At 43.1% G+C, this 25,479-nt stretch overlaps 1 protein-coding gene across 5 annotated transcripts in view; it reads right to left on the reverse strand.

Moving 5' to 3' along the window:
• Positions 1–5,150: 5,150 nt before the first annotated feature.
• The window catches only part of LOC136373333 (muscleblind-like protein 3), a 120,805-nt gene continuing 100,476 nt past the window's right edge, over positions 5,151–25,479 (reverse strand). For 3 of the 5 annotated variants that reach the window (XM_066338238.1, XM_066338237.1, XM_066338235.1), the window contains 7 exons: positions 24,270–24,470; positions 22,606–22,842; positions 13,366–13,516; positions 11,149–11,184; positions 8,965–9,059; positions 7,419–7,492; positions 5,151–5,517 (listed from right to left, as the gene is read on the reverse strand). In XM_066338238.1, the coding sequence (XP_066194335.1) occupies positions 7,436–7,492; positions 8,965–9,059; positions 11,149–11,184; positions 13,366–13,516; positions 22,606–22,842; positions 24,270–24,470 (777 nt within the window). In that variant the 3' untranslated portion in view covers positions 5,151–5,517; positions 7,419–7,435. The remainder of the gene's footprint in view (positions 5,518–7,418; positions 7,493–8,964; positions 9,060–11,148; positions 11,185–13,365; positions 13,517–22,605; positions 22,843–24,269; positions 24,471–25,479) is intronic. The other 2 variants (XM_066338236.1, XR_010745631.1) reach the window with 2 other exon arrangements.

Below are 25,479 nucleotides of genomic sequence, written 5' to 3' on the forward strand. Positions count from 1 at the left end.
ATAAACACCATGGTTGTCACACAGCAGGAAGAACTGGTCCCAGACAATCCCAACTCATCCCTGTCCATCTACAGCTCACCAGCTCCTTCCATTTTGTTACCTTACCCCAAAAGGATTAAAAAAAAAAAAATCAAGAAGTTGTGATGTTTCAAATTCACTCTGGGATTTAAAACACTCACCACAATGACAGTCACCTCCCATTTCCAGACAGAAATAGGATTAGGTGCTAGGAAAAATGTGTGTGTGCTGCCATGGACCTACCAGTCCTAAAAGGATTCACCGAGAACACAACCTATCAGAAACATGACTTGGGGTGCGTTTAAAAATGTAGGCTGATTAAAAAAAGTAATCTGAATCTTTGCTAATGACCTTACCAATTAATTCCACACCGTTTCCCATTCTCTGTGCTGCAGGTTGGAGCTGACCTGTTATCAGTCTGCTGTATAATAAGCTATGGCAAACTACAAAGCTTTTACAACAGCAAAGCAACATCATGCTTTCAGATAAGTTTTATAGCAAAAAACTCCTCCTTTTCAAAGCCTTAGTAATACCTATCTCTTTTACAAACTTTTCCTGTATTATTACAGACTTTTTATATTCAAAATAAGTTCCAAGGATTTCTTTCATGGACTATGTACATAAGTGCAAAAAAGGTGTGTCTCACACATTCGTACACTAACTGAATCAGTTTAACTGCAGCATATTTGTATCTTCAACACTGTTATGGGGTCATTCCACAATATTTTTTTCTTATGTACAGCTTTTGCTAATATAAATTAGTATTAAAATAGTTATATGCTTAATTATTTAGCCCTGATCGTAACGTAATCGTGTGAGTGTTTAATTTCTGGAGAAAAGAAAATTGCAGGAAAAGCTACAGTACTGAAACTGATTAATTCTGAATTCCCACTGTGTGAATGATTGTGAAATGAAAGCAAGACCGGTCACTACGTTGTAAATACAAGTTGCTGTGTTTCCAAAGTGAAAATACTGTGGAATAACCCTTGCCACACAAAAATTTCTACAAGCTATAAAACCTGACTCTAAATTCATGTGTTGTAAACTTCTTGACTGAAAAAGTGACCTTAAAGACACAAATTCAGCGTTCACATAGGACTTTGGGATTTTAAAAATATTCAATCATATCTTTATCTGACAGTATCGAACTGTACCTTTAACAAGCTCATACTGTTACACATCACTTTTAATTTACATGTGAAAATTTCACAAATAATGTATACAAAGGTAGCCATGTTGTAGTTTTGTTGCCATAGCAACAACAACTTAATATAATTAGTTAACAATGAATCTATCATTGTAGGAGTTACATACAAAGTTAATTTTGTTCTTAAACTGTAAACTATACAAACTAGTTATGGACTGTATTCTATACCTTACCATGCTTCAGTGTTGGTTTAGAATATAACTAAATGGGCTGAATACATGTATTAAAATTTTTAAACTTTCTCTAACTCTCCTTCAAAATTAAATTCATTAGTTACTAAAGATATAAAAAAAGCAATAATGAAAACCTTAAAAACTAATGGTAGAGAAATGAAAATATATGATATGAATTAATGCATTGTAGCCTAGTAACAATGAGTTGTGGCTCTATTTACATTTGGATTAGGCTATGAACTATTTTTTTTAAAAGTTATTACAGTCTTTAACATACAGTATATACTCTAAGGCCTTCAACAGGCACATGGTAAAATAAGGTCAATATCAAACTAAATCCATTCAACAGGAATGGGAAATTAGATTTTCCTTATAAATTTCACCTTTTTCAATTTTCATGTCTGTGAAATGTACAAGGGATAAACAAAACCAGGACTCCAGTTTTTCAATCATTGTGTATCCAGCATGTCCTAGAGCTACTCCTACTGCGCCAGCGCCAGCCCGAGCCAGGCCAGGGGACATCACTGGCACACGTGCATCCTGCTCCGGCCACCTGTGCCACCAACACATGCCTGGCTCCAGTACCAGCTCCACAGGGTCCCTGCTGCAGCCAGACAGTGGGAGGAGCAGCGGGACCCCAGCCCAGCCGTGCTGCCCTTGGGGAGCACCCGAGTGCGGAGAGGGGCAGTGAGGAGGGGCAGCTGGGAGGAGAAGCACGTTGGAGTGCTTGGGAACGGGGCCTACGCGGGCTGCCCAGGGAGGTAATGGCTTCTAGAATATTGCAATGCAAAAATACAGTCAAAAATCATCAGCTAAAAATTTCCAACTAAAAAACATGGCTGATAGTGAAATCATGTTCCAAATTACTAAAAACTATATTTACCAAAAAATAATCTTAATAGTTTTATGAATCCATTTTAAATCCCTCTTTTATTGACTGCTTATGTTACAGTTTAGTAGTAGTACTTTTTATTGAAACTACTAACAACCTTTTTTTCGTGAAAATGATCAATCTCAGCTTTCATTTTCCCTCTGCATGACCCGTTTTATCTAAGTTTCAGCATTTCTTGCATATTGTTTGCATAAGGCTGAAAGAAATGGACAAAGAGAAATAACTTTGGATAAATAAAAAATATTGGTTCATGGAAAGTGGGAAGCTTATAAAAATGTCACTAAAATTATATTGATTTAAACAAACACATACATCTCTTGTCAAATAAAGGATGATATTCATGCTTTTATGACATTTGTTTAGAGTCACTAAATAGCTCGGTGACTGTAATAGTCTATTTAGGAAATTTATAGTCTGGCGACTGGTTTGCTTTTTTTTTTTTTCTTTCTTGAACAAAGAAAATTAGAGCAAGTCATTGCACAACTAGTTTAAATAGTGCTACCTCAAAATGGCATTTTTGCCGAGATTGTTTTGAATTTGGTGAAGTTTAGTGCTTCAAGCTTTTCTTTCCTTAAACTCATTTACAAATTAAATTTGCCAGCAATTTAAAAACTGTTGTGGCACCTAATATAACTACCCTGAACATCCCTCATTGGACCTCTTTAATAAAAATAATACTTAAATACTTTTTTTTTTCAGTGCTTTAAATGTGACATGAAAACAGCTGTATTCTAGGTTTACATTCTATGCACATCTATGCCAGATGTTTAAGTCGATAAATAAAATAGGAGGTTACATCAAAGTTTCAAGATATACAAAAATCCATTTAGCACTGAAAAAATTTCAACCTCCTTGAACTCATGAAGCCATACAAGCTTGAATGCATCCTTTCTGGCTTAAGAAGATCAGCTCTGTTCTTTGTTGAGGCACTGGCACAGGTTGTGCAAAACCCATTTTTGATACACAAATAATTTCAAACAGGAAGTACTCAAATCCACTTTTTCCACTAACAATGTTATGGTTTCGGGAAACAGAAACACAGTGGTGAAAAGAACAGGTATGTAGTTGCCAATACAAATGAGAGTCACTGATTTCAGGCCACCCTGCCACTTGTGAGCACAGATGGCTAGGGAACATCCATGGACACAAGTGACTGTCAAAACTCAGGGTCCATAAAGGAGGTCTTGGGGGGACGTTTTTTTCCCCCTTTCTATCAGGGTTTGGTTCAAAGTCTGCTGAATTGAACAAAAAGATTCCTCAAGGCCTTCTTGAGCTGTGCTCCTCAAAGGTTGGTGCTATGAGTGAGTTTCCACGGGCAGATGGTCAGAGCCTGCCCTGGGGCGCACAGGCTGCATTCTAGGTGCAGCTCCATCACTAGTGGCCCATGGAGATACAGATCTAGCAAACTGTCTGTGCTCATACTGCAGGAGAGGGGACAAGGAAAATCTAACCAAGGCCAAGGAACTGGGAAAAGAGAAGGAAATCTGGTTGTCTGAATTTGGCACTCTACAGGACTACTCTGAGCTTGGGGTGGTTGCCCCTCCAGACACTGTGAGTTGGCCTCTTGCTTGATTCTCTTTCTCCTTGTATGGAGTTTGTGAATTTACAGCAGCAAATCCATCTCTTCCATAATGCTGATGATACTGTAGAGCTATGACAGGGATGAATTTGGAGGTATCCTCAATGAAAATGCATTTCTGCAGCCAGATTGTTCAGCAATGCAGCATAACGACAGGCGGGGCTGTCCAGGGTGCATGGGCTGAAATGGTTTTATTCGTGCGTATGAAAAGGAGGTATTGAGAACTAGCCCTTGTTGTGCAGCAAACATTGCTCTTGATCAAGTAGAAGGTGCCAAAATAAATCCACTGACCAACAGGAACTCCATTAAGATGAATGTTTATCTACAGCAGAAAGCTTATGCTGAGCTTTTTTCTGCTTTGTTACTGCTGTGTTTGCTTTACAGGGCCAGAGATCATGGGGGGGGGGGGGGGGGAATCACCCACTTATGGAAAATGGTGATTACATAAATGGGGCATGCTGATAAAATTTCAACAAGAGACACATATAAGATTTCAGGCCAAAATGTTTCAGCATGCTTGGTGGAGACAAGCCCCAGGGCTCAGTGCTACCCAGCCTGGGCTGAGCCACAGCCCCGGGCCCTCCCCAGCCAACGGCTGGCACCTGCTCCTCTCCAATGCAATGATCTTTTGCCCAACTGAAGCTGTCTCACTCCATCACCATCTTTTTCTTTGTTTTGACTGCACCATGAGAACAGTGAGAGAGACTGTGCGCTGTTTACAGCTGAGAATGCATTTCAATAGACAACAGAGCTGCAGAAATCCCTGGATGCTTACCCCTGTCTGAGAAAATTGTTCCTGTCCCCTTACTGAGCCTGGGCTTTTCTGTTTTTTTTTTTTTTTTTTTTTTCCCTAAACGTTTCCAGAATCAGTTCATTGTATTGAAAGAAAAATTTTGAACTGGACTAAAATGATAGCTGTCCTTTCACATCACTTGTACTAAAAATTTGGAGACTATCTAAAGGCAAGTTTTAAATTATAAAAGGAGCATTTAACATAAGCAACTTTAGCTGACATTAACAGCAAAATCCAGCAAAGGGCAGAACATTCTGTGTCGTGTTTTTCAAGCACATAATTCCTGTTTCCCACAATAACATTTTTAGTAAAAAACAAACAAACCCCCATAAAACCTACAGTATATGAAAACTTAAGACACAACAATAATGAAAAAAATGGTATTGAGTATAGTTGATAATGATGTACACTTTAAAACAAATCAATGGACTATGATGTAAACAAAACAGTAAGATAACACTTTAAAAACAAGAAACATTTATCCATCGATAGTATACAGTAAATCAACAGTCTGCTGTGCAGATGCACTTATCATGATGGTAGTCATAAAATGATTAAGTGTGTTAAAGTATTGTGTTATAAAAGTCTATTATAATTTCCTACTTGTATATCTCATATAACAGAGTGCTGTTTGTTAATTGTTTCTATAGTGCTTTTTTTTTTTTTTTTTTTTTTTTTTTTACATTCCCATTGATCAGTTTTTGGTTAACATGTAGGCTGCAACAGGCTTACTGTAGAGGTGGTAGAGAATGATAGAGGGAAGAGGGGAATATATACAGAAAGGCCATGCGCAGCTTCCCACCAAGAAGTCCTGGTGCTTCATAATTTTACTGTTCAGAATTTCAACATGGTCTGCTGCAGGGGAAAGAAAAAAACAACAAAGAAATAGTGAGAAGTTAATACATCTATATTTTAAAAGTCATTCTAATATATTTACATTCTCAATGTGTTGCCCAAGAGGTTGTCATTAGTGTGTTGCAGACAGACATTTTATTCCATTAATTTTCTGATGTAGGGAGAAATTGCCAATAACACACTTGGCATCCTCTTAAATCTGCACTTATGACTCTCTTTCCCATGCACTTCACACACAATGACAGGACAAATAGTGAAAGAGGGAGGTGGACAAATAATAGTCTTGATTTTTGGATGGGATGCCAAGTAGAGGGTAGCTAAGGAGAGGGCCAAAGGAATCCCTGATCTGTGTTAGCTCTTGTTTCCTTCAGTCACATAAAATCTGATCCTAAGGAGTCACAAGCCAAAGGCAAACTGAGCCCAGAGATAAAACACAGACACAGAAACCCTGTGCTCAGGGGACCCACTTCTGGGAGAAAATTGCCTTATTGTGATGTACTCATGAAAATCCTCCACTGAAGGACCCAACAACTTATCTCCTGCAGACCTAGACCAACCAGCCTGGCTACCAGGACTACTTCAACCATGGAAGAAAAGAAAAACATCTGTCAGAGCAGTGAGTGTTTCAGTTACCAAAGTCCCACTCAGGGAAAGTCTCCTGAAAAAATGCTGGAAACAATCTCAAAGACTTCAAGATGAAGCTCTTCCAATCAAATGATCCCTTATTGGGTGGAACAGGCTCGTTTACACGTTATGGAAATGGGTTAACATGTCAGGTGTCATGTCAGTCTGTCATCTGGAACAGCAGTACAGTCTAAGCTGAACATTTTCACTAATGTGGATAAGCTTGGTGTCATCCCTCATGAACAGGGTCCACAGCCACAGTTAGCAGGTCATGTATACATATGGTATTTAATTAAGGTCAGCAGAGATAAGAGCCACCACTGAGAAAGTAGCTTCTGTTGATTGCTAATAGATATCATTACAGAATTGCTTGCCAAATTAATTTCCAGTATTTAAGGACTTGCCTGTAATATGTGACCTAAGGAAGAAATCGGTTGCATATCTGCATATACTAAATGGCTGCTTTGAGAAAATCTGGTGACCTCTTGTTGAATTGGCTGAACTCCTCTTTACTCTCTTGGGGTAAAAAAACACAGTCAAGAACAGAAACTACCCAGAGATTTTAGCTCATTAACATCAGCTAAAACTCACAAAAAAAAAGCAATGGAAAAATGACACAGCTGCTATGACTGTGAAATAGTACTCTGTAAGTCCAAGGACAAATTCCTCCATCATTCCCCTCAGAGGAAACTATCATCATAGGGAAGCCCAGGATCTGCAGGTGGGGTGAAGACTATGTTGCTTATAACATTTATTCTGGTCTTCAACCCACCATGAGCCAGGCTCTCTCTGCAGCTGACCAGCAGAGTTCTGCCCAGACCAAGCCAGCCTTGCAGATGCACAGCAGCTGCTGTTGACCCAATCCTGCTTACCCCAGGAAAGGAAATATGTCCCTAACAGCAAAAGAGAAGTTACACCTTTTCAGCTGGGTCATTACCAGAGCAGTCTTTGCAATCAACACTGCAAATCCCTGAGGCATCTGGGAGTCGTGCAGAGCAAGAGCAACCTGTAAACAGAGCCATGGGACTGGGGGGATGCACAGGGAGGCTGGGAACACTGCAACACAGATACTTGAGACACAGGAAACTCGTTATAAATCACGGGGCTGGTCTGTGTCTGTGCTGCAGCCACTGAATTCCTGTTGAGATGGCAGAGCATGAAGCCAATGGGGTCCCATGGGCTCAGTCCCTCTGCCTGAGCCAGCCCTGTGTTTAGGGGATGCAGTGCCCACATACAAATCAATTCACCATAAAGAGAAATACCGAAAAGGAACTTACTGTTCTGTCGGGAACTTCTACATCTGTGAAACAAACATGCTGCTACTCAGTTCATCTACTGATAACTGGGATATCTACAGAAAAAAAAAAAAAAAAAAAAAAAAAAAAAAAAAAAAAAAAAAAAAAAAAAAACACAACACATTAAAACATCACCTTGAGATCAGCCTGTTAATTCTGTCTTCAGTATCAGGTTAATATGTACATCAGTGTCTTATAAAACAGGATCCACTCACAAGTCTTTCTTTTGCTACACATTAAGTACAATGTAGCTGCACCACTACTGATGGCTTGTGGAGTACCTGGTGACTGTACTGGGATTTTGACTCCATAAGACTACAAGAAAAACAGAAATGCCCTGAAACTATCTGGCTGAAACAGGACTCTCACAGTCACAGAGCAACGCTGCACAGGAATTTCTACTTTCCTCTCATGACCAATACAAGTCTGAGTAAGACCTGCTCTATCTGAAAATAACAACAGAGCACAGTAAAAGACTGGCGATTCCTACTGTGAGCAGTAAAACACTGCCTAGAACTTATGCAGGCAAAACTCCTACTGAAATCCTCATGACCTCACACCAGCAAAAGAGTAGAGGATGCCCCCAGAGATATTACTGGCATTCAGCATGGCTAACAGCCTCCTACAGAGCAAAGTGACACCTCAGTTTCTTTGCAATAGCTCTAAACCTGAGAGCATGACAAATAAAAATGCTAAAATTAGTCCCGGGGGAAAAAAAATATAAAAAATGTTTTAAATGTCTCTGGTCTAACTGGGAGAAGTTGTGTCACACCAAATCATCAGGCATCACTAGGACAGGTTGTGCATATACAGTTCAGGACTGGTGCAGAAGCAGCCATCACACTCAGTATCTTTAGAGGAAAGTTTTGGAGAGAATTATGGCTCGGCAGTCATGCATGAAATCCTGTACACTTATGGCAGTGCTACAATGGCACATACTGCACATCCTGAGTCCTTTCTGTAGGGATGGGTGACATGCTACTGGCATAAAAAAAACTTTACACTTCACAGCCTCATCCCCGATTTTTGGGTTTTGGTTGTTTGGGGATTTTTTGGTAGTTTTTAGAGTCCAATTTTGTGGTGGAGGGAGGCCACTGTGTTTCTACTTCCACTTTCCAGCCCAGAGAGGACATGCCAAAATACCACAGGGAAGGATGCTCGGGGTGGTATTCCTTTCAGCTTGAGACTGAAAGCAGAAGTGCCGCAGGTCTTGCGTGACTGTACGCATGGGAGATTCACAGCCTGTTTTTTGAGGACTCGGGAGGAGGTGTGTTTTTGGAGGAGAGCCTGCGCCCCTGCCAATCGCCCATCCCTAACGCTCCAGCCAGGCTTGTGCCCATCCTGCAGGCGGCAGGAGCGGTCCCTCTTGGATCCCTGGCCACACACACACATATACGCACACGCTGCCTCTGCACACCTCATCCTGCGCCGAGCCGGGCGGGACGGCGCTCGACCCCGCACGGGATCCAGCCCTCGCCCGGTCCTCAAGATCTGAACAAATGAAAGAAAGCCATTGAAAGGGCCAAACCTGATTGGCGGTAGCTGTTGCAGCGAAGGGGACGCTGGTGGCAGGAGTTGTTGCTGCAGACACAGTGGTGGGCGTAGCACCGTGCATCATGGGCACTTTCGGAAGGGAACCATGGAAGCGACATACAGGAGGGTGGAGCGTATATATTTTGTTTGTTTGGTTGGTTTTATGTAACCATGGCAACATGTGGTGGATTTGGGGGCGTGGCAGGAATCACAGCAACAAGCCATGTGACATCGTCATGAAGGACACATCGCGGCGCAGCATGCAATCACAGTGCAAAGCAAGACAGCGTTGGGAAAAAAAATAAACAAGAGAGAAGGGGAAAAGCCAATTACAATTATAATTAAGGAAAAAACCAAAACATTCTCAACACTTAGTACATTTATGAGCAGAACAATGATGTATTAGACTCCGAGGGCCGAATTTCCAAAGGGGGGAGAGGATGGGTGTGCTAGCAAAAGCCCACGCTAGCTCACACCCGTGGGGAGTTAGACACAGCCAGTGCACGTTCCTTTGGGTGAGGACATTTTGGCAAGCGCACCCTCCCGCCCGCCTGGGAAAGCTTGTCCTCTTCCTTCCCCGCCCCGTCCCCGCCAGCAACCAGAGGTACATGATGCACTTTGCAGCGGCTGCCACAGCCTTTTCACCAGGTTTTCTCGCCTCTCTCTAGCAGGGACAATGTTTCAGCACGGGACAGAGCTGGAGGCATGGCAAATGAGCGACTGGCAGACTGAGCTCTCTCCATACAAATTCAGCATGCTTCCTTTCCACTCTAATTCTACAGGATTTGGCAAACCTCCCCTCTTGCAGAGTGTGTGGTGAGGGGATGCAGAGGGGAAAGGACAAGAGAGGGGAAAAATACACAAATGCATCTGAACAGCTACAATTTGCAGGAAGAGCATCCAAAAGGACAACACGGCAGCAGGGAGCTTGACAGCCTCCTGAAGCTGCACATCCCGCAGAGCTCAGTGCTGGAAGGAATGCCCTGGTGCACACACGGGCATCCCCCAAAACCCGGAGGGGGTTTGTGGGGCCGAGGAGCCCACAGGAAGGCCCAGCCATCCCCACAAACATGCGATGGGGAAGCAGACTTGCCTTCCCCTCCACCTCAGCAGCCATAGTCAGGCCCAGCAGGGAAGGAGTGTATGCCTGCAGCTGGGCACGCTCCAGCCACGAGATGTTGGAACGTGTGGGCTGGGGTTTCCTACAGGCAGAGGTGTATTTGAGGGACTCGGCTCCCTGTCATGCAAGCAATGTGACCTCCCTGTACTATAGGGATAAGCAGGTTCAAGAGCAGAGTGTTGAGCCATTCATGCCAGAGCTTCCAGACCTGCTCTTGGAAAGCCTTGCATCCCCCCTCAGGGTTCCTGCCTCTCTCCCTCTGGCTAAAGCAGGCACACATCTCCATGCTGGTAGTCTTGCATAACCTTGGCTAGAGGATGAAAGCTCAGCTTTCACCTGCCCTGCTGTGCCCAGCAGCTGGAGACAGAGGGGAAGGTTCTCAAAGGCCTGCAGAGGTTTCATCAAGACCCAGATGCTGAGACTGAACAGTGAATCCCTGCAGCACTAATGAGCACATACTACCTCCCTGCATCCCACATGCACCTGCAGTGGTACCTCCCCATGATCTCCTGTACCTACACACCTAACACTGCCATACAGAGATGACTCTCCAGCCAGTCCATGATCCAAATCCTGCTTCTCTCGCTGTACAAGCAGCATCCTGCTCTGGCAGAGGGGCTGACCCCAGATATGTTCCTCCTTAGCATCTTTGTTAAATCAGTCTCCTAAAATATCCTCAGAAGGACAACTAAAACTTCAATCTTAAGTCCACCTGTTGCTTGATACAAAATAAAACAAAAATAAGCCAACAGGATCCTCCCACTTCTATTTCCTTGTGTCAAATGACTTAAATGGGTTGTAAAGACATTTAAGTGACAGTCTTATCTCTGAAGCAGAACTAAATAGGGGTGGGAACACATCACCTTGGATTCTGTTATTGTAAGTCACATGAAACACTGCACTGCACAAAAATTAAAAGGGATACAACCATTTAAGCCTCAAAAAAGACAGTGGATAGACAGTCACACCACTCAGCCACCCAGGTTCTCACTGATGCATACTAACTTGCAGTCTCTTTCAGATTAGGAAAAGTTGAGAAGTTTGTGTAGAAAAACCTACCAACGCTTGCAGTGGGTGTCATGCACAGAACTGACCCTGCACACCATGCATTGAAGCGTGGAAAGATGAACAAAAGGGATATTTCATTAGTGAAGCTTCAGTGTTAGATATCACTTTAACTAAAAAGCAGGTATTCTCTTTGCAGCATTCAGTATTTAAGCACATGCAACCAGATTCTGCATATTGGTACATCAATAGTTTAAACTCAGTTTTAAGAGATCATAGTAAACAAAATTAATTCTTTAATTCTTGGAGGAGAATTCTCTAGTAGCGAATAAACTCCTCCTACCTTGGTATTAAATGATATGACTGATCCCAGAAATCAGGGTTGTTTGGGATTTTTTGGGTATTGGGTATGCTGATTTATTTCTGATTGTGTCAACAGAAAAAAAATTGCCCTTATAAGAATGTCACACTCATGTTAAAATTGACTTTCCAAAAGCAATTTACTCCCACAAGCAGGGACTGTGATTCAAAGTCTCTAGTTTAGGCTGAAAGAGGCATTTATTTTTCTGGACTCGAAAAAATTGCAGTGGTGATGCCATTTTCAAGAGACAGCCTGACTCTCCCCTGCCATGACAACCCACGATGCTGATCTCTCAACAACTGAACAGGAGATACTAAGAAAAGCAACAGCTTGCTTCCTGTCCCCACAGTGAGAGCTGTGACATGCCACCTCTCTGCTTTGCCTTCATGAGCACTGCCAAGGCCAAGCCCAGAATTAATGTCTTCTGGTGAGAGCAGGTGCCAGTAAGCAGCCCTGTTATGCATCAGCCTTGCATGCAATTTCATTGCCATGAGACTGGCACCACAGCACAGTGAGTGCTGGGTACAGCTGATTTATGGTGCTCCATCAGAAATGTGTGTCCTTATGTCAGCTTTGGCAACTGCAACCTTGAGGAAGAAGAGTGTGTAGCCAGCTGGGGGACTTGACATTCCCCAAAGTGTCTGTGTTTCCTGAAAAAGTATTTCACTTGGCATCTGTCAGAGCTGTGGCAAGGTCAGCTCAGCCCAGCCCCTCCAACGCTCTGCAGAGCATAAAGTAAGAGGCATCTTTCCGCATAAGAATCCGCTTCCCTGGAAGAACATCTTAGTAGCTGCTGAGTTCTGAGTGTTTCCAAGGGTTCTCATAACAGAAAGGCCACACAAGCAGAGGGTTTAGGTATCTGCTCCCTGGAACCACACTCCACCTGAGAAAGTTTGCTCTCAGGACAGGATTGTCTCTAAAGCTTTTTCCCTAACCCCAAAGAACAACAGCGCCAAGGTGCAGGTCCACTGTGTGTTCACCTCCAGGGGTCAGCCTGGAGAAACACTCTGTGTATTTTTGTAAATATCACCTGACAATACAGCATTAAACATTAAAAACACTGGGCATTAATTTTCCTATGATGCTCTGAATGACAATAATGATACTAAAATATGAGCTATCAACTCTGGAATATTCCTAACTCAGCCACTTATAATACTTTCCACTCCAAGCAGGTTTTGTTTTTCATTTGGCTGCAGTTAATTGGCCAGTCAGAAGTCAGTCACATCTGCCACATTAATATTTCCACTCCTATAAGAATTACTGAACTGCATCTTTCTATTTAACTCTGAGACTTTAAAGGTACAATAAAAGCTGGGAGTTAAATTGCTTTTAAAAAGCTTAGGGTATTGTACTGGTCAAAGGACAAGGAAGAGGGAAATATATGCCTTTAAAGAGGATTACATCATTTATATTTACTAAAGACTAACGATTCCCTCTATAAACATCACAGCAGCTGCAGTATGTAGGTCAGTGAGATACAAGCTCAGGGTGGTGCCTACAGCCGCAAGAAAGCAGGCATAGAGGTCTATAAGACATTTTAACATGAGTCTAAAAGAGCGCTACACAAGAGTCAAAGAATCAATTTTTAACCAGTTGAACCATAGGGAGGAAAACCAGAAAGTATGAATTCAAGAAACATGCAGATATTTTTCTTAGTTTGACTGCTTAAAAAACACCCCAAATCACACAAATAGGGCTAAGAAAGATCTTTACATGTGAAAAGCTTTAAATTGTAGTAGGTAAAGGGAAAAAAGTCAAACAAAATACGTTACTTTTTCATCCATTTTTAACATGAAACTACACTCCAATACTCTTTTGCTAAGGACTCTTACAAAACTGCTCATTAGCTCAACACCAAGGTCATAAAATAAACAACCATGATGGTGGGAAAGCAAGGAGACACTTACCTGTAGGGATGAATGTAGGCTGTTGCAACTGCATGTTGGCTAGAGCCTGTTGGTAGTGGAAAACGCTTGGGTTAAAGACTGTGGTGGCACCATTGTTTTTTTCAAGTGCTGGCCTCTTTGGTAAAGGTTGAAGTGCACCAGGCGGCAGGGCCTGTGGATAAGGGAGTCATTAAAGACAAGTGGAGTAAATAAAGGGCCCAGATGTGGGTCAAGCATGCAATAAATAATAGGGGGTCTTGGCTGCAAATCACCTGCAACTCTATCAACTTATTGAGACAGGAAGAAGAGCAGCTAAGTCACAGTACAAGTAGTAGGTGAAACAACACCTTCACTAGGTAAGCAGTTAGTAAATACACCAGGAGGAGGGGCAGAGTCCAAAAACAGGAGGGATGCTAAGGAGCTTTTCAGCAGGACTGACTTAGGTAGACAGGGAGAAAAAAGCACTGGGAAAAGGAAGGGGAGAGATGATCACATGGACAGGATGCTACAAAGAGCAGTTGCAGGCAACAAGCATTAAAAACCCCAAAACAAACAGGAAAAAATATAGTAGATGACTATTTAGAACCCAAGAAGATCAGCATAAGCAACAAATGCCATGGAAAAAAAAAAAAAAACAGATGCTTGCCTCATGTGTGCATGTGTGGAAGCGTGCACACTGTGCAGCCAACCCATGTGTCCAGATGGTAAAGCTGTAGCTGTTGCCAGTTACACACATAACATTACATTCACAGTAAACTGCATTGCTACTTGTTAGTAGAGAGGCTGAGCAACATGGTCAAGACCAGGCCTGATTCTCCACTGCTCACACCAGAGGCACAGCCCACTACCAGCAGATTTGGACCGGCTCCCACTTTATAGAAGGTGGCTTCCATCAGTCAAATACTGCTCACTCATTATTAACAGTGGAAAAAGCCATTGACAAACCCCTTCTTTTCATTCTATCACACCACTGGGCTTCTTCCAGCCCGTGAAACCTGTTTCATGATCAGAATTGGTAAAAAGCATTAACCCAAATCAGGAACTTTTCTCAGTGAGTTACTCATCATTCATCCAAGCATGTCTCAACAGCAAAGTAGTATGTCAAGTTCTTAAGAGACAAGAATGTTTCTAATGATTTACAGCTTTTCATTGTACCCAAGTAAGAAACCACATTTTTTTCTCCACATTGTGATAGAAAAGGGTCCTTTTTAATCATGTTCCTGTTGGGGATTAGATTTGTTTCTTTTTTACTAATAGAATTTTCCCCATAAGTTGCTAGGAAACTAACTACTGGGTACTTATAGGTACTTAAGCAGAACAAAGGGGCCAAAGGAGAGAAGTTGTAGCACCTGGCTACACTTCTTTAGGTTTCAGGGAGTTTCTCTCAGAGGGGGGAGATAACTTGAGTTTTAAGGCAGGTAAAGGACAGGGCTGAGGGCAGCTTCACTCTCTTGCTCTTGGCATCAGAGAGAGGATGACCAGGCTGTTTGCTTGCTGCGAGAGTAGTTTGCTGTCCCCACCAAGTCCGGTCCTGGGAAATCTACCATCATCTGTTTGTGTGCCCTGGAATTCTGAGCTCCTCCTCCTGCCCTGCTGGAGCTGGGCCAGCCCTGCTTCGCCGTCGCGGCTTCTTCGGCACTGCTCTTTTTGCTACGGGGTGGCCCCCACATCCCCGTGCCATGCCGGGACATCCCTGCCATTCCAGCTACCACCACAAAGCTTCTGATTTATCTCATCCACCAGCCTGGGATTTTCCACCGTTCCAGCTTGGTGCTCTTTGGAGTCCTGCAGGGGCACTGAGACCAAACTGCCCCGGGTTTTGTGAAGCAAAGCCCTCGAGGTTCTTGGTTCTGTTTTGTTGTTAATGCGGTAGTTGTTTGTTGTGCCTTGTTATACATACTAGTAAAGAACTGTTATTCCTATTCCCATATCTTTGCCTGAAAGCCCCTAATTGCAAAATTATAATAATTTGGAGGGAGAGGGTTTACATTCTCCATTCCAAGGGAAGCTCCAGCTTTCCCTGGCGGACACCTGTCTTTCTAATCCAAGACAGCCCCACAGTCCTTTTGCACGTAAGACTCCCATTGATGTCAATGAGATTTATGCACATGGAAGTCATGCAGAATCAGGTAATTTCTGACTAGTTGTTAGTCTGTATCATGTGGCAAAGTAATGGCTGAAAAACAGGGTTATCACTCCTACTTTTATTTTAATAGGTCACAAATGGTAGGTAATGGAGAAGGTTTGGCTAATGAAGGGTTAAAGCTACAAACACAGAACACTCGGAAGAACGGACACAAGTAAAGAGATTTAAAAATGTTATGAAGATCCACACACAACAGAATGTAAGTGAAAGCTTGCAACAGTTTGTCGCCATCTAGAAACAGGTTTCACTTAATTTGCTATAGGAGACTGCTCATCTGAGAAATGTTAAGCAACATACTTCCAGGCAAAACATTACTCCATCCTATCTCTACTCACATGGTTGCTTTTGGGTGGTTTTAATATTACAAAAGAAAATTAGAAGAAATTACATTTGCTAAACTGCCCTCAGACATGCACACATCCTTTGCCTATGCAAGTGGGCATCCACCCTCAGCATTAGGATTTATTCTTCCCAGATTTCTTCTGGCTGCTACCAAAAGATAGCAGTCAAAGATGGGATAATATTCTCAGACACAGACACCAAAATCTTTTACTTAAGATCCATATTTTAGGATGATGTATGAGTTTTCATTTCTAGGAAAGTTTTCATTGGTATCTGTGTTAAATCTGCCTGTTATCTACAACTTGTCTATTTAATGATGACTACATGAACGTTCCTCCAGGCACAGGACAGATCTGCAGCTTACAGAGTCTGGAGTAGTTTCATGTACATCATAGAGATTTTACAGGTTTACAGTGACTGAAGAACTTGCTACTTAAATTCATGCTCGTTATGGTACCTGATTGCTAAATAATTCTTTTCAGACACTTCCAAAATCTGCCTCAGAAGACGAATGTACTAATTATAGCAAAGCAACTGTGCCAGGCACATAATGGACTTTTGACTCCCTGCTTCTTGGCCAAAGGCTGTCACCACCCCAAATCCCACAATGGTAGTTGCAAGAAGCAGAACAGCTGAAGGCTTTGAGACCTTGCTGTGATGTCCCGGCACATCACAGGACAATTCCCAAGCCCAGCACTGCAGTCAGAGGGAGCATACAGACACCAGCAGGCCTCAGGGATGTCAATACACATCAGATTATCCCATCACCTCTCCAGCATCACCCTCCCTCCTAACCTGCTACAGCCCCTTGGGAGCAAGGGAAAGAAAGGAGCTATGGCAGCCTCACTGTTGCTCCCTCAACAGCAGCCAGGTGAAGAAACACAAATAAATGCAATATTTCCAGAGCGTTCTAAAGAAACAAGCACTCTGCAGCAGCTCCTGTGCCACCTGAAGTCCAGCTCTCCCACATGGGCTCTGTGGGCAGGGGAGCTAGGAACCCATCTTGATCTGCTTCTGGTTTGATCCAGCCCTGTGGGTCACCTCTCCACTCCAGCAGCTGGAATAGTGTTCACACAGGATACACGAAGATATGCTCCTCCTGTTGCCAACCAATCTTATTTTCCATACCAAGGTGTAGGAGGGCCCAAGGAGACAGAACGATCTGGCTTCAGCCCTTCTCCAGCCTGTGTGCTGAGGTAAGAGCCTCAGGCCAGGAGCATGCTCACTGAAAAGTCCATCTACATTGCCTTGAAGAGGCATCTTAAAATTGCACATGATGAAGCTGGGCCAATACAGCTTCTGCACCAGGATCTAGCAGGAACACAGGATCAAACAAATGTCTCATTTGACACGGGCTACAATTTTTGTATCACTCAGGACCTGCAGGAATTGTAGCAGTTCGAGGGGATACAACATTTCTTTCTTGCACCATGTCCTGGTTCAGAAGGAATCCCACAAGCAGAATATACAAAAGGCAACAAAGACTCCTCACCACCAAATTCTATAGCCAGTGTCTCCCCACTGCAGCAGAGGAATTAGACTTAAACCCTTGTAGCAAAGAACTTACTTGATGAGTTTACCTCATCCAGCTGCTTGTGCTTTCCCTCTGGACAAGCTCTGACCACCACAAATACAGTAGCAGTTCTGGACAGTAACTTTTTCTGACTTTGTTTTTATTCCTGTGTGTTTGTATGCACACATGGGTATGCAACCTTTGCAACAGGATCTGGCCATCTGCACCAGTGAAAGGGTTAATTCAGTTCAGTATCCATGTGATAGTTCTGCACTGATCCAAATAAACAATTTCCACTAATTAAATGCCAGGCAGCCTCCCATTTTTGGGCTGGGAAAGCCAAATTCCTGCTTGAATGAGCATCTGAACTAAGAGGCATGTGCCACTTATCTGCATGGCATGGAAAGCAATTCTTCAGCAAGACTGACAGATAAAAACATGTGGTGGAATTTCTTAAGAGATCAAGGACATGATTTATATCTGAAGTGAAACTTGAGCAATTCCAGACTGGGCCCTTTGGCCTGCAGAGCCTGTGGGCCCCTGAGCCCATAGGGCCTGCAGGCCACAGTGATGCAGTTAGAAATTCATAGTTGTGGTGCCGCAGAAAATTCACAGTTTATATTAAGGTGTTTTGGGAAGTAATGGGTTTCTAAATGTAGAGTTGTAGTTCTAACACTTTAGCCACCTTAAGACTTAGATAAATAAGGGTTGTTTGCATTCTTTGTGTGGCCTGTAACTGTAAACTATGTGGTAAACCTATATAACTCGCCGCGGACTGATAATAAACCGGAATTCGACATGGAAGCCGCATTGGTTGAGACATGTCGTTTGTCCTGTCCGACCTCCTAATACTTGGGACCCTTGCTACAAAAACACACTGCATGCCAAAGTCAGAATTTCCCATATGCTGGTTAACAAACCTCTTGTTATTTTTTGCAAGACAAGAACTGGATTAAAACTTTGCAACAAACAATTTAATTGCACCTCAAAGCTCCCCTCAGATATCTATCTCCTGGGACAGGATCACACTTTCACCCTTCTGCACTCAGCAAAGAGGAGCTGGGTCTGCTGCCAGGCATGACAAACACAGAATGATCTGAGAGAGGGCAGAGGTAGCACCTGTTCCCTGGCAAGCAGCAGAAGCAAAGTGAGCAGTTTCCTCTGAAGATCATACATGCTCTTATCATTCATGAAGGGTTCAGAGGAGGTGACATTCCAACGAGTGGCTGCAAACCTTTCAATGTGTCAGAGCAGGAAGACTTGTACAAGTAGTTTCTCTCACAGGATTTATTCAGTGGAGGAGTCGTTATGAGCTCTCCCATTATCTGCTAGACCGTGTCTCCTCAGAGTAGTGGCTCTTGAAAAGGGCATCAAGGCACTGTGCTGCTGGCAAGGTCCTGCCTGCGCTGACTTTGGGGCCGTGTCTGTATCAGCCATGAGCAGAGGAAGTGAGAGGCTGCGACATCATTCTCAGCATCATTCCACCACTGCTGGCAGAAGCTGGGCCTTAGCAAGGCTTCCTACTGTTGCTGCCTAATACTCTGATAAGGAAGCCTCTTGACTACTTAAACCCAAAAACACATCTTTGGAGAGGAAGTGGAGATTAGCTTCTCCTCCCTAGCTCTGGGAATGAGAAGCAACATCAGCTTGACGGTTTCACAGCTCCTCTGTGTCCACTCTTCCCTCTCCCTGCTATAGCTGGGCAACAGGAGCTCTTTCTTTTAAAATGTATTGTATCCCTTATTATTTGGGAAAACAGAAAGGAGTTGTCTTCTATGGAGCCAGGACTGACAGCACTGTGAGGATGGCTTTTGCCTCACTATGAGCATCATAAAGCCAAGTAAAACATATTATTTGAGAGTCATAAAACAATCAAAGATATGAAGATAGTTTGCAGGCAGAAGCTTGGGAAGCAGATCCCATGCTTGAGACTGAAGCAAAAGGCATCCAGAGTGAGGTCCCTTTGCTGACACTGTCCCACTGGGGAATGGGCTATGAACCACAGACAGAGCCAGCTGAAGGGACAGCTATCTCCCCAGCTTACCCACTGCATGAGCCAAGTCCCACACTGCACCTACTTTAGTTCCCAGTACAGATCCCCAAGGATGCTGTTTAGCCCTCTTTCCATTAAATCTCAGTTGTGCTCATTACACAGAACACTCCTGTTGAGGGCAGTTACCAGCATGGCACTGCCAGGCAATGCCATGATCTTGGGAATACAAAGAAAAGTAACTGGATCTGTCCTGCAACCACCCAGTCCTCTGGCATTTAGAGCACACTGCAGACCTAATGAGCTAAATTCTCAAATTCTCCCTGAAACACTGCATCTTGTGACTCCAAAGCTGCCAGTGTTTGGAAAAACACTTCAAAAGCCAGAGCTGCCTCCCCACAAGATTATTCACTGTCTCCAAAACACATCCAGGCTTCAGGAGGCAAAGCTCAGACATTAATGGATGGTGTGTGGGACACATGATTGGCATGTCTGAACACACACTGAACATTTCTAGCTAGGATGGGCAGTCTCCCCAGGCACTAACACCACAGACCAAGAGCAGAAGGCTTTCATGCAGACTAAGATGGTTACGTGCAAAGTGAGAAGGTGAAAGGTCCAAGTACCAGGTCAAAGGTTGCCTCCAGCAGTCGCTTCAGTGATCTGACAGCTGTCTGAGTCTTAATTAGCAGGCAGCAAGCACATGATGGCAATGGGCTGGGGAGGGGGATCAAGCACAGTAACAAAAACAGCAAGCAGAGGTGTGTCAATAGAGAGCAACAACTTGGGAAGGTGAAGAGAAAAAAAATTAAAAAGTGAATGCATTATACAATATATTAAAAAGACGAGGCATGCACAACATGGGGTGTCTGGGTAATTACCTGGCCTAGTGGCAAGTCAGTTATTTTGCCTCGGTAAGTTTTAAAAGTAAAGAAATATCATCACAGGACACGTGCTTTGGAGCTTCGTCACATTGGCTGGCACAGCAGGGCAGGAGCACTCAGGGATTAGCACCTGCACAGGGACTGGCACTGGGCTCCAGCCCTCATGCTGCAGCTACACATCATGCAGAGGCCAGCAGAGCACTCATGGAGAGGGAAGGACCACTGCAAAAGGAGGGAGCTTCAAGCACATGTTTAAGTGCTGTCCTCAAGTGGGGACTGAGCCTTACCCAGTTCATCCAGTGCTGCACTGACTTCTGGCAAGCAGGAGTGAGTAAAGCTATTACTTGTGCACATCAAGTAACTGCAGGATGGGGTCCCTCAGAAATGCTGAATTTAGATTTGAAGTAATTCTAAATCTGTTTTAGAAAGTAGACCCATAGCCTGGCATCTGTTTTTCCTTCTGAGAAAATGAAGCATCTTTCTTCCCTTTATTAAAGTCTTACACCTCAACAGGTACAGTAAATGCATCAAACCCTGAAAAGTCAATGAATAATGTAGGCTGTTTTGGTAGCAGGGATGATGCAACAAGACATCAAATATTTTAAAGGTTCTAGTTAACAGCATACAAATAGGGTAAATTACATTTTTAAGACAACCCAGCTAGATGAATAAAACATGCATTGGCTTTGGTTAGAGTAGCAGTGTCCTAGACAATTAGTGAAAAAGTAAAGATTCAATTGTGAAAAACACAAGTTTCATTTCAGAAGGTTATTTTTAGACAGACCTGGACTCTTATTTCAACAACAATAAAAACAGTAAGAAAACAAATAAATAAATTCTGCAGGACAAATAAACACTGCAGTAAAAATTAATTGTTCAAATTACATTCCAGGTAATATTGATGCTACAAGAAGGGCACTTGTTTAATTTATAGAACTGCTCTGGTTCTGCATTAAATTTCATTGTGAGTTAAAAGCAACCTCCTTTACTATCTTAAAAAAAAAAGAAAAAGGTATTTAGAAAAATTTTAGTGGCCTTAATTCTAAATCAAAGAGGAGGCAAATCTTTTTAATATTAATTTAAAAAATTTAAGAAATCATAGAAGAGATGAAAGGAACCTCTAGAAATCAGCTAGACCAACATCCTGCTCAAAGCAGAGTCAACTACAGCAGCTTGCTTGAGACTCCATTCAGGCAGGTTCTCAGTATCTACTAGGATGGAGAATCCTGTTACAGTGTTAGACCTTTCTTTGGTAAATAAATTTTTCATTATGTTTAAAGGGAATGTCCTGAATTTCAATTTGTGCCCATTGCTTCTTATCTTTTCATTGGGCACCACAGGGAACAGTTTTCCTCTACCTTCTTTACCTCCAACATCAGGAATTTATGCACATGGGTAGGATCCCCTGGACCTCTTCTTCCCTCCCCAGCTCTCTCATCTCTGGAATGAACAGGTCCCATTAAACCAAACTCAACAGAATGGCAAACATTTATACCAGCTAGGAGTCACCTAGTGAGTCTTTCTTGACTCATGTTCAGAACTGTAGATATAAGTAGTCACAATTCAAATTAAAATGCAGGTGGGACCATCTCTACCAGGTCCAAAACATCAAACAGGTCAGGAAGTCACCCTTGTTTTGTGTCTTGTAATTTCACCAAGTCTTAGCAAAGGTATCAGACACAAGTTTGCTAAGCTCAAGCAACTGATATAATCTGCTTTGTGCAGAGAACAGGCCAGGATCTCCCTAAAAAGGATATATGGTGTATTGAGGAAGCTGAACTGACCCCTATGACTCAGCCAGGCAAGGTGTTGGGTGATGCTGTACTTGCATTCATGTCACATCACAATGTCATGTCAGCAAATCACAGGGCTGAGCACCATGTCCCTACCTGGTGAGATGTACTGTGCCACTGGGTGTGGACCCGATATTTTCTGAGCCTGAAAATTGCTAGCTCTTCCCAAGGGAAACTTTTCAACAGTTTTCTTTCTCCCAAAACAACCTTGTGTAAACAATAGTCCTTTCCCATAACAACAGGTGTTGTTTGCTATTTCTGTTACTTAGCCAATTAGAGAAGTGTCAGTCCTATGGACCAATATCGTGCCTTCTTAGCACAGTATGTTATAAAAGGGCTGAATGAATTGTAAATGAAGCCTTCTGATTTCTACTGCCTTCTGACTGGAGTCAAGCATCTTTATTTCGTGCCCTGTTGCAACAACTGGGGGGTTCATGCTGTGATGAGCACAGAGACAGGATGAAGAGATGGGATGCATCTTGCACATGCTCTCAGCTCTACAGTCAGCCATTTACAAAGCTACCTACTTTTCCACAAATGACACATGGAATCTTTTAGCAATGGAAATGCAGCTTGAGAAGAGCTCTACTTACCATTGCAGCTGCAGCTGTCTGGTTCACCTGGTGTTGAGCTGCCTTGATTTTGGCTTGCAGGTGTGCAGGGGGATGAAAGTACTTGCATTTCTCCCTAGAGCATCGACCTTTGATGTAATCCATGCAAACTGTAACAGTATTTTCATTTGTGTCTATCATTGCAATATCTATAGGGTGAGCATAGCGGCAATCATTCTCACCACGTGTGCAATTTCCACGCTGAAACTCTCGACAAACCTTAAAAGAAAGTCACATTGTTGAGTAGAACATTAAGTTACTTTTCATTCAGTATTTTCAACACAGAATATCAATTCAGTTGGCCACATTAAACCATGTGTATGTTCTAAATCCATGCTCATCTGGGGTAGCACATATATCAACAGACACGGGCAACTGGTGCTACTCACAACTGCTTCAGGGGATAAAAAACCCCACAAGGTTAATAAGGCAAATTAACAAATGCAAGTGAAGTACAGAATTTGTGCAGAATGGAAAGTGACCCCAGAAAATCAATGTCGTTTTGATAAAACTTTTGCAGCTCAGGATTCCTCCCCTGCCTCTAAAGCTTAAATGTTAATAACTCTGCGATTTGTGTCTCACCTGGATTATGTATTTGTTATGAAGCACACTCTTGGGTAGGACATTTAATTCTAAATGTTACATGCTACTGCTATTTGCAACAAGAACTTTTTGTTAAACATGAGGTACCTCTTTCACATAAATAGCCTCCCTGCCCTTCACAATAAAACCCCGGCCATAACATTACATGACAGCACATTTGATTACACAGCAAAGTGTTTCAAGGTGTTGCCAAAATTACTAGTTGTACTAGGATCTTGCAGATCCTCGTAAGTTATGACCACTGAAGCATCAGAGGCAAAGGTTTCACAAAAAGTCTGCAAGGTTTCTTGTCCAAGGAATTGACAAAAGTTGTTGAATAATACAGCAAGTGGTGTAGCTCATGTACCAGTGTGCAATCAGACAGTGTGGGGAAAGGTGAGATGTCAGCAAGGCAAGATAAAGTACATAACAAAAAACAATGTGTTTTGAAATTACACCCTTCTCTGCTGTCTTCCTGTGTTATAATTTACACTTGCAGGAGCCTCTGAATTCAGGTCCTCAGCCCTTATCTCCTGCAGAGTCTCTGCTTAGGGTTTGAAAGACATTTACAGCTTCTCCACCAATAAGTCCCAGCATGTCCAGCCAACTGAGGAGGGAGAGGCATCTTTCCAACACCCCACACTCACCACTCCCATCAATGTAATGCTTAAAGCTTTCTCTAAAAGCTCAATAAGCCTATCTCTAGAAAAAGGAAACATCTGCTACCTCCAAAACATCTCCCACCAAACAAATTTTAAGGGCAGACGATCTACTTGGGTTTTTTTGGGTGGTTTTAAGCATGGCGGATCACATACAAAAATCAATCCTAACCCTGCTCTAATACCCACTGATACCAGAAGAGTGAGTTTTCCCAAATTTCCAAGGATTTGGGAAAAGGCCCCGCAAGAGTGTCTGCTCTGGCAGAGAGCAACAGCCCTGTGCTAGGAAAGCTGCAAGTTAAACACTGTACTGTTCTGCATCAGGTCATTTTAGCAGAGAGCAACAGCTGGGATTACATGTCCTGTTCATCCCTGTCAGCAGTGTTGTATCCGATGTCCAAATACCTCCAGTTTATCCGTACGCATCAGTTTCTGCCCAGCAGAGCCTCCCGGTACTGTAACAGTAGGATTTCCAGACACCAGGACAGGAGTATTTGGTAAAAGCTCTGCAGGAACTAAGCCCATCCCAGGAGAAACATGACTCAGGTAGGGACTAAAAGCCATTGTGGGGCTTGTTGCAAGCGATGGAGTCACAGGAAATGTTGTCTGTGTACAGAAAGAGGAAAAACAAAGTATTAGTTAAAAAGCTCCGTCTTGGATTACCCATCAAAGCCTTGCATCACACTTCAATCCTTTTAGACAATTTGATTAGCCACATCAAAATGCTGTGCTCTCCAATCTATTAGTTTATTGCCATTTATTTGCGATCCATTCGCTTCTCCTGACTCACAGATTTGTGACTCATCCTGAATACAAGGCATCTTTATTTGTCAGATCAAAGCATATTGATGATCTTTATATTTTAATTACACAATTAAGGATTTCATGCCAGCAATTAGGGCAGGCCCAAATTAAACAGGCTTCTCATTCCCAAATAAACATCTCAGCTTCTTTATGCCTACACTGCAATGCTGTAGAGAGACTCCAAGGTAAACTGCAGCTTCGGGACCTGGAAGCAGGTAACCCCATTAGCTGTACTGCTGCATCCACCATCAGCCCACCCTGAGCTCCATGTTAGCATGGCAAGTGGGCCTCAGGTTAGACCAAAGGCATCATTCAGTCAGGTGAGGTCTCTGCTGCAGAGACCTTAACCTCAGTTGGTCAGACATCCTGCACATCTGGGGTTGGTTTCAGAGTGTCAACAGACTCCAGGCAAAAGCCATTTTGCAGAAGGATCTAAGTCTGCGCTCCATGTGAATGGCAGCAGGAGGACACCAAACTCATTATTGTCACAACATGCCAGATCTCATAGCTTTGGCAAGAGCAGGTGAGTCTTTGGCTTGGAATAGCAATGACAGTGTACCAGATGAGATGCCTCAGGTGGACTAGTGTGAGGTCTAAGACCCCACCTGTGTTACAAGGAGCCATGTTCTCTTTGGGACAGAACAACAGGCCAGAAAGATCTCTACTGCTTCAGGTCCCTACATTGCATTGGGCAGGTCCTCTGAGTGCAGCAGAGCTTCAGTGCTGGGGGCCAGAAGCACTTCCCTGACCTGAGCTGCTCCAGCAGCACTCATCTGGAAAAGGAGCTGCTGTGCTGGCAAGCAGGTGAGCA

The sequence above is a fragment of the Sylvia atricapilla genome, chromosome W (genome assembly GCF_009819655.1).
Source record: "Sylvia atricapilla isolate bSylAtr1 chromosome W, bSylAtr1.pri, whole genome shotgun sequence".
Lineage (NCBI taxonomy): Eukaryota > Metazoa > Chordata > Aves > Passeriformes > Sylviidae > Sylvia > Sylvia atricapilla.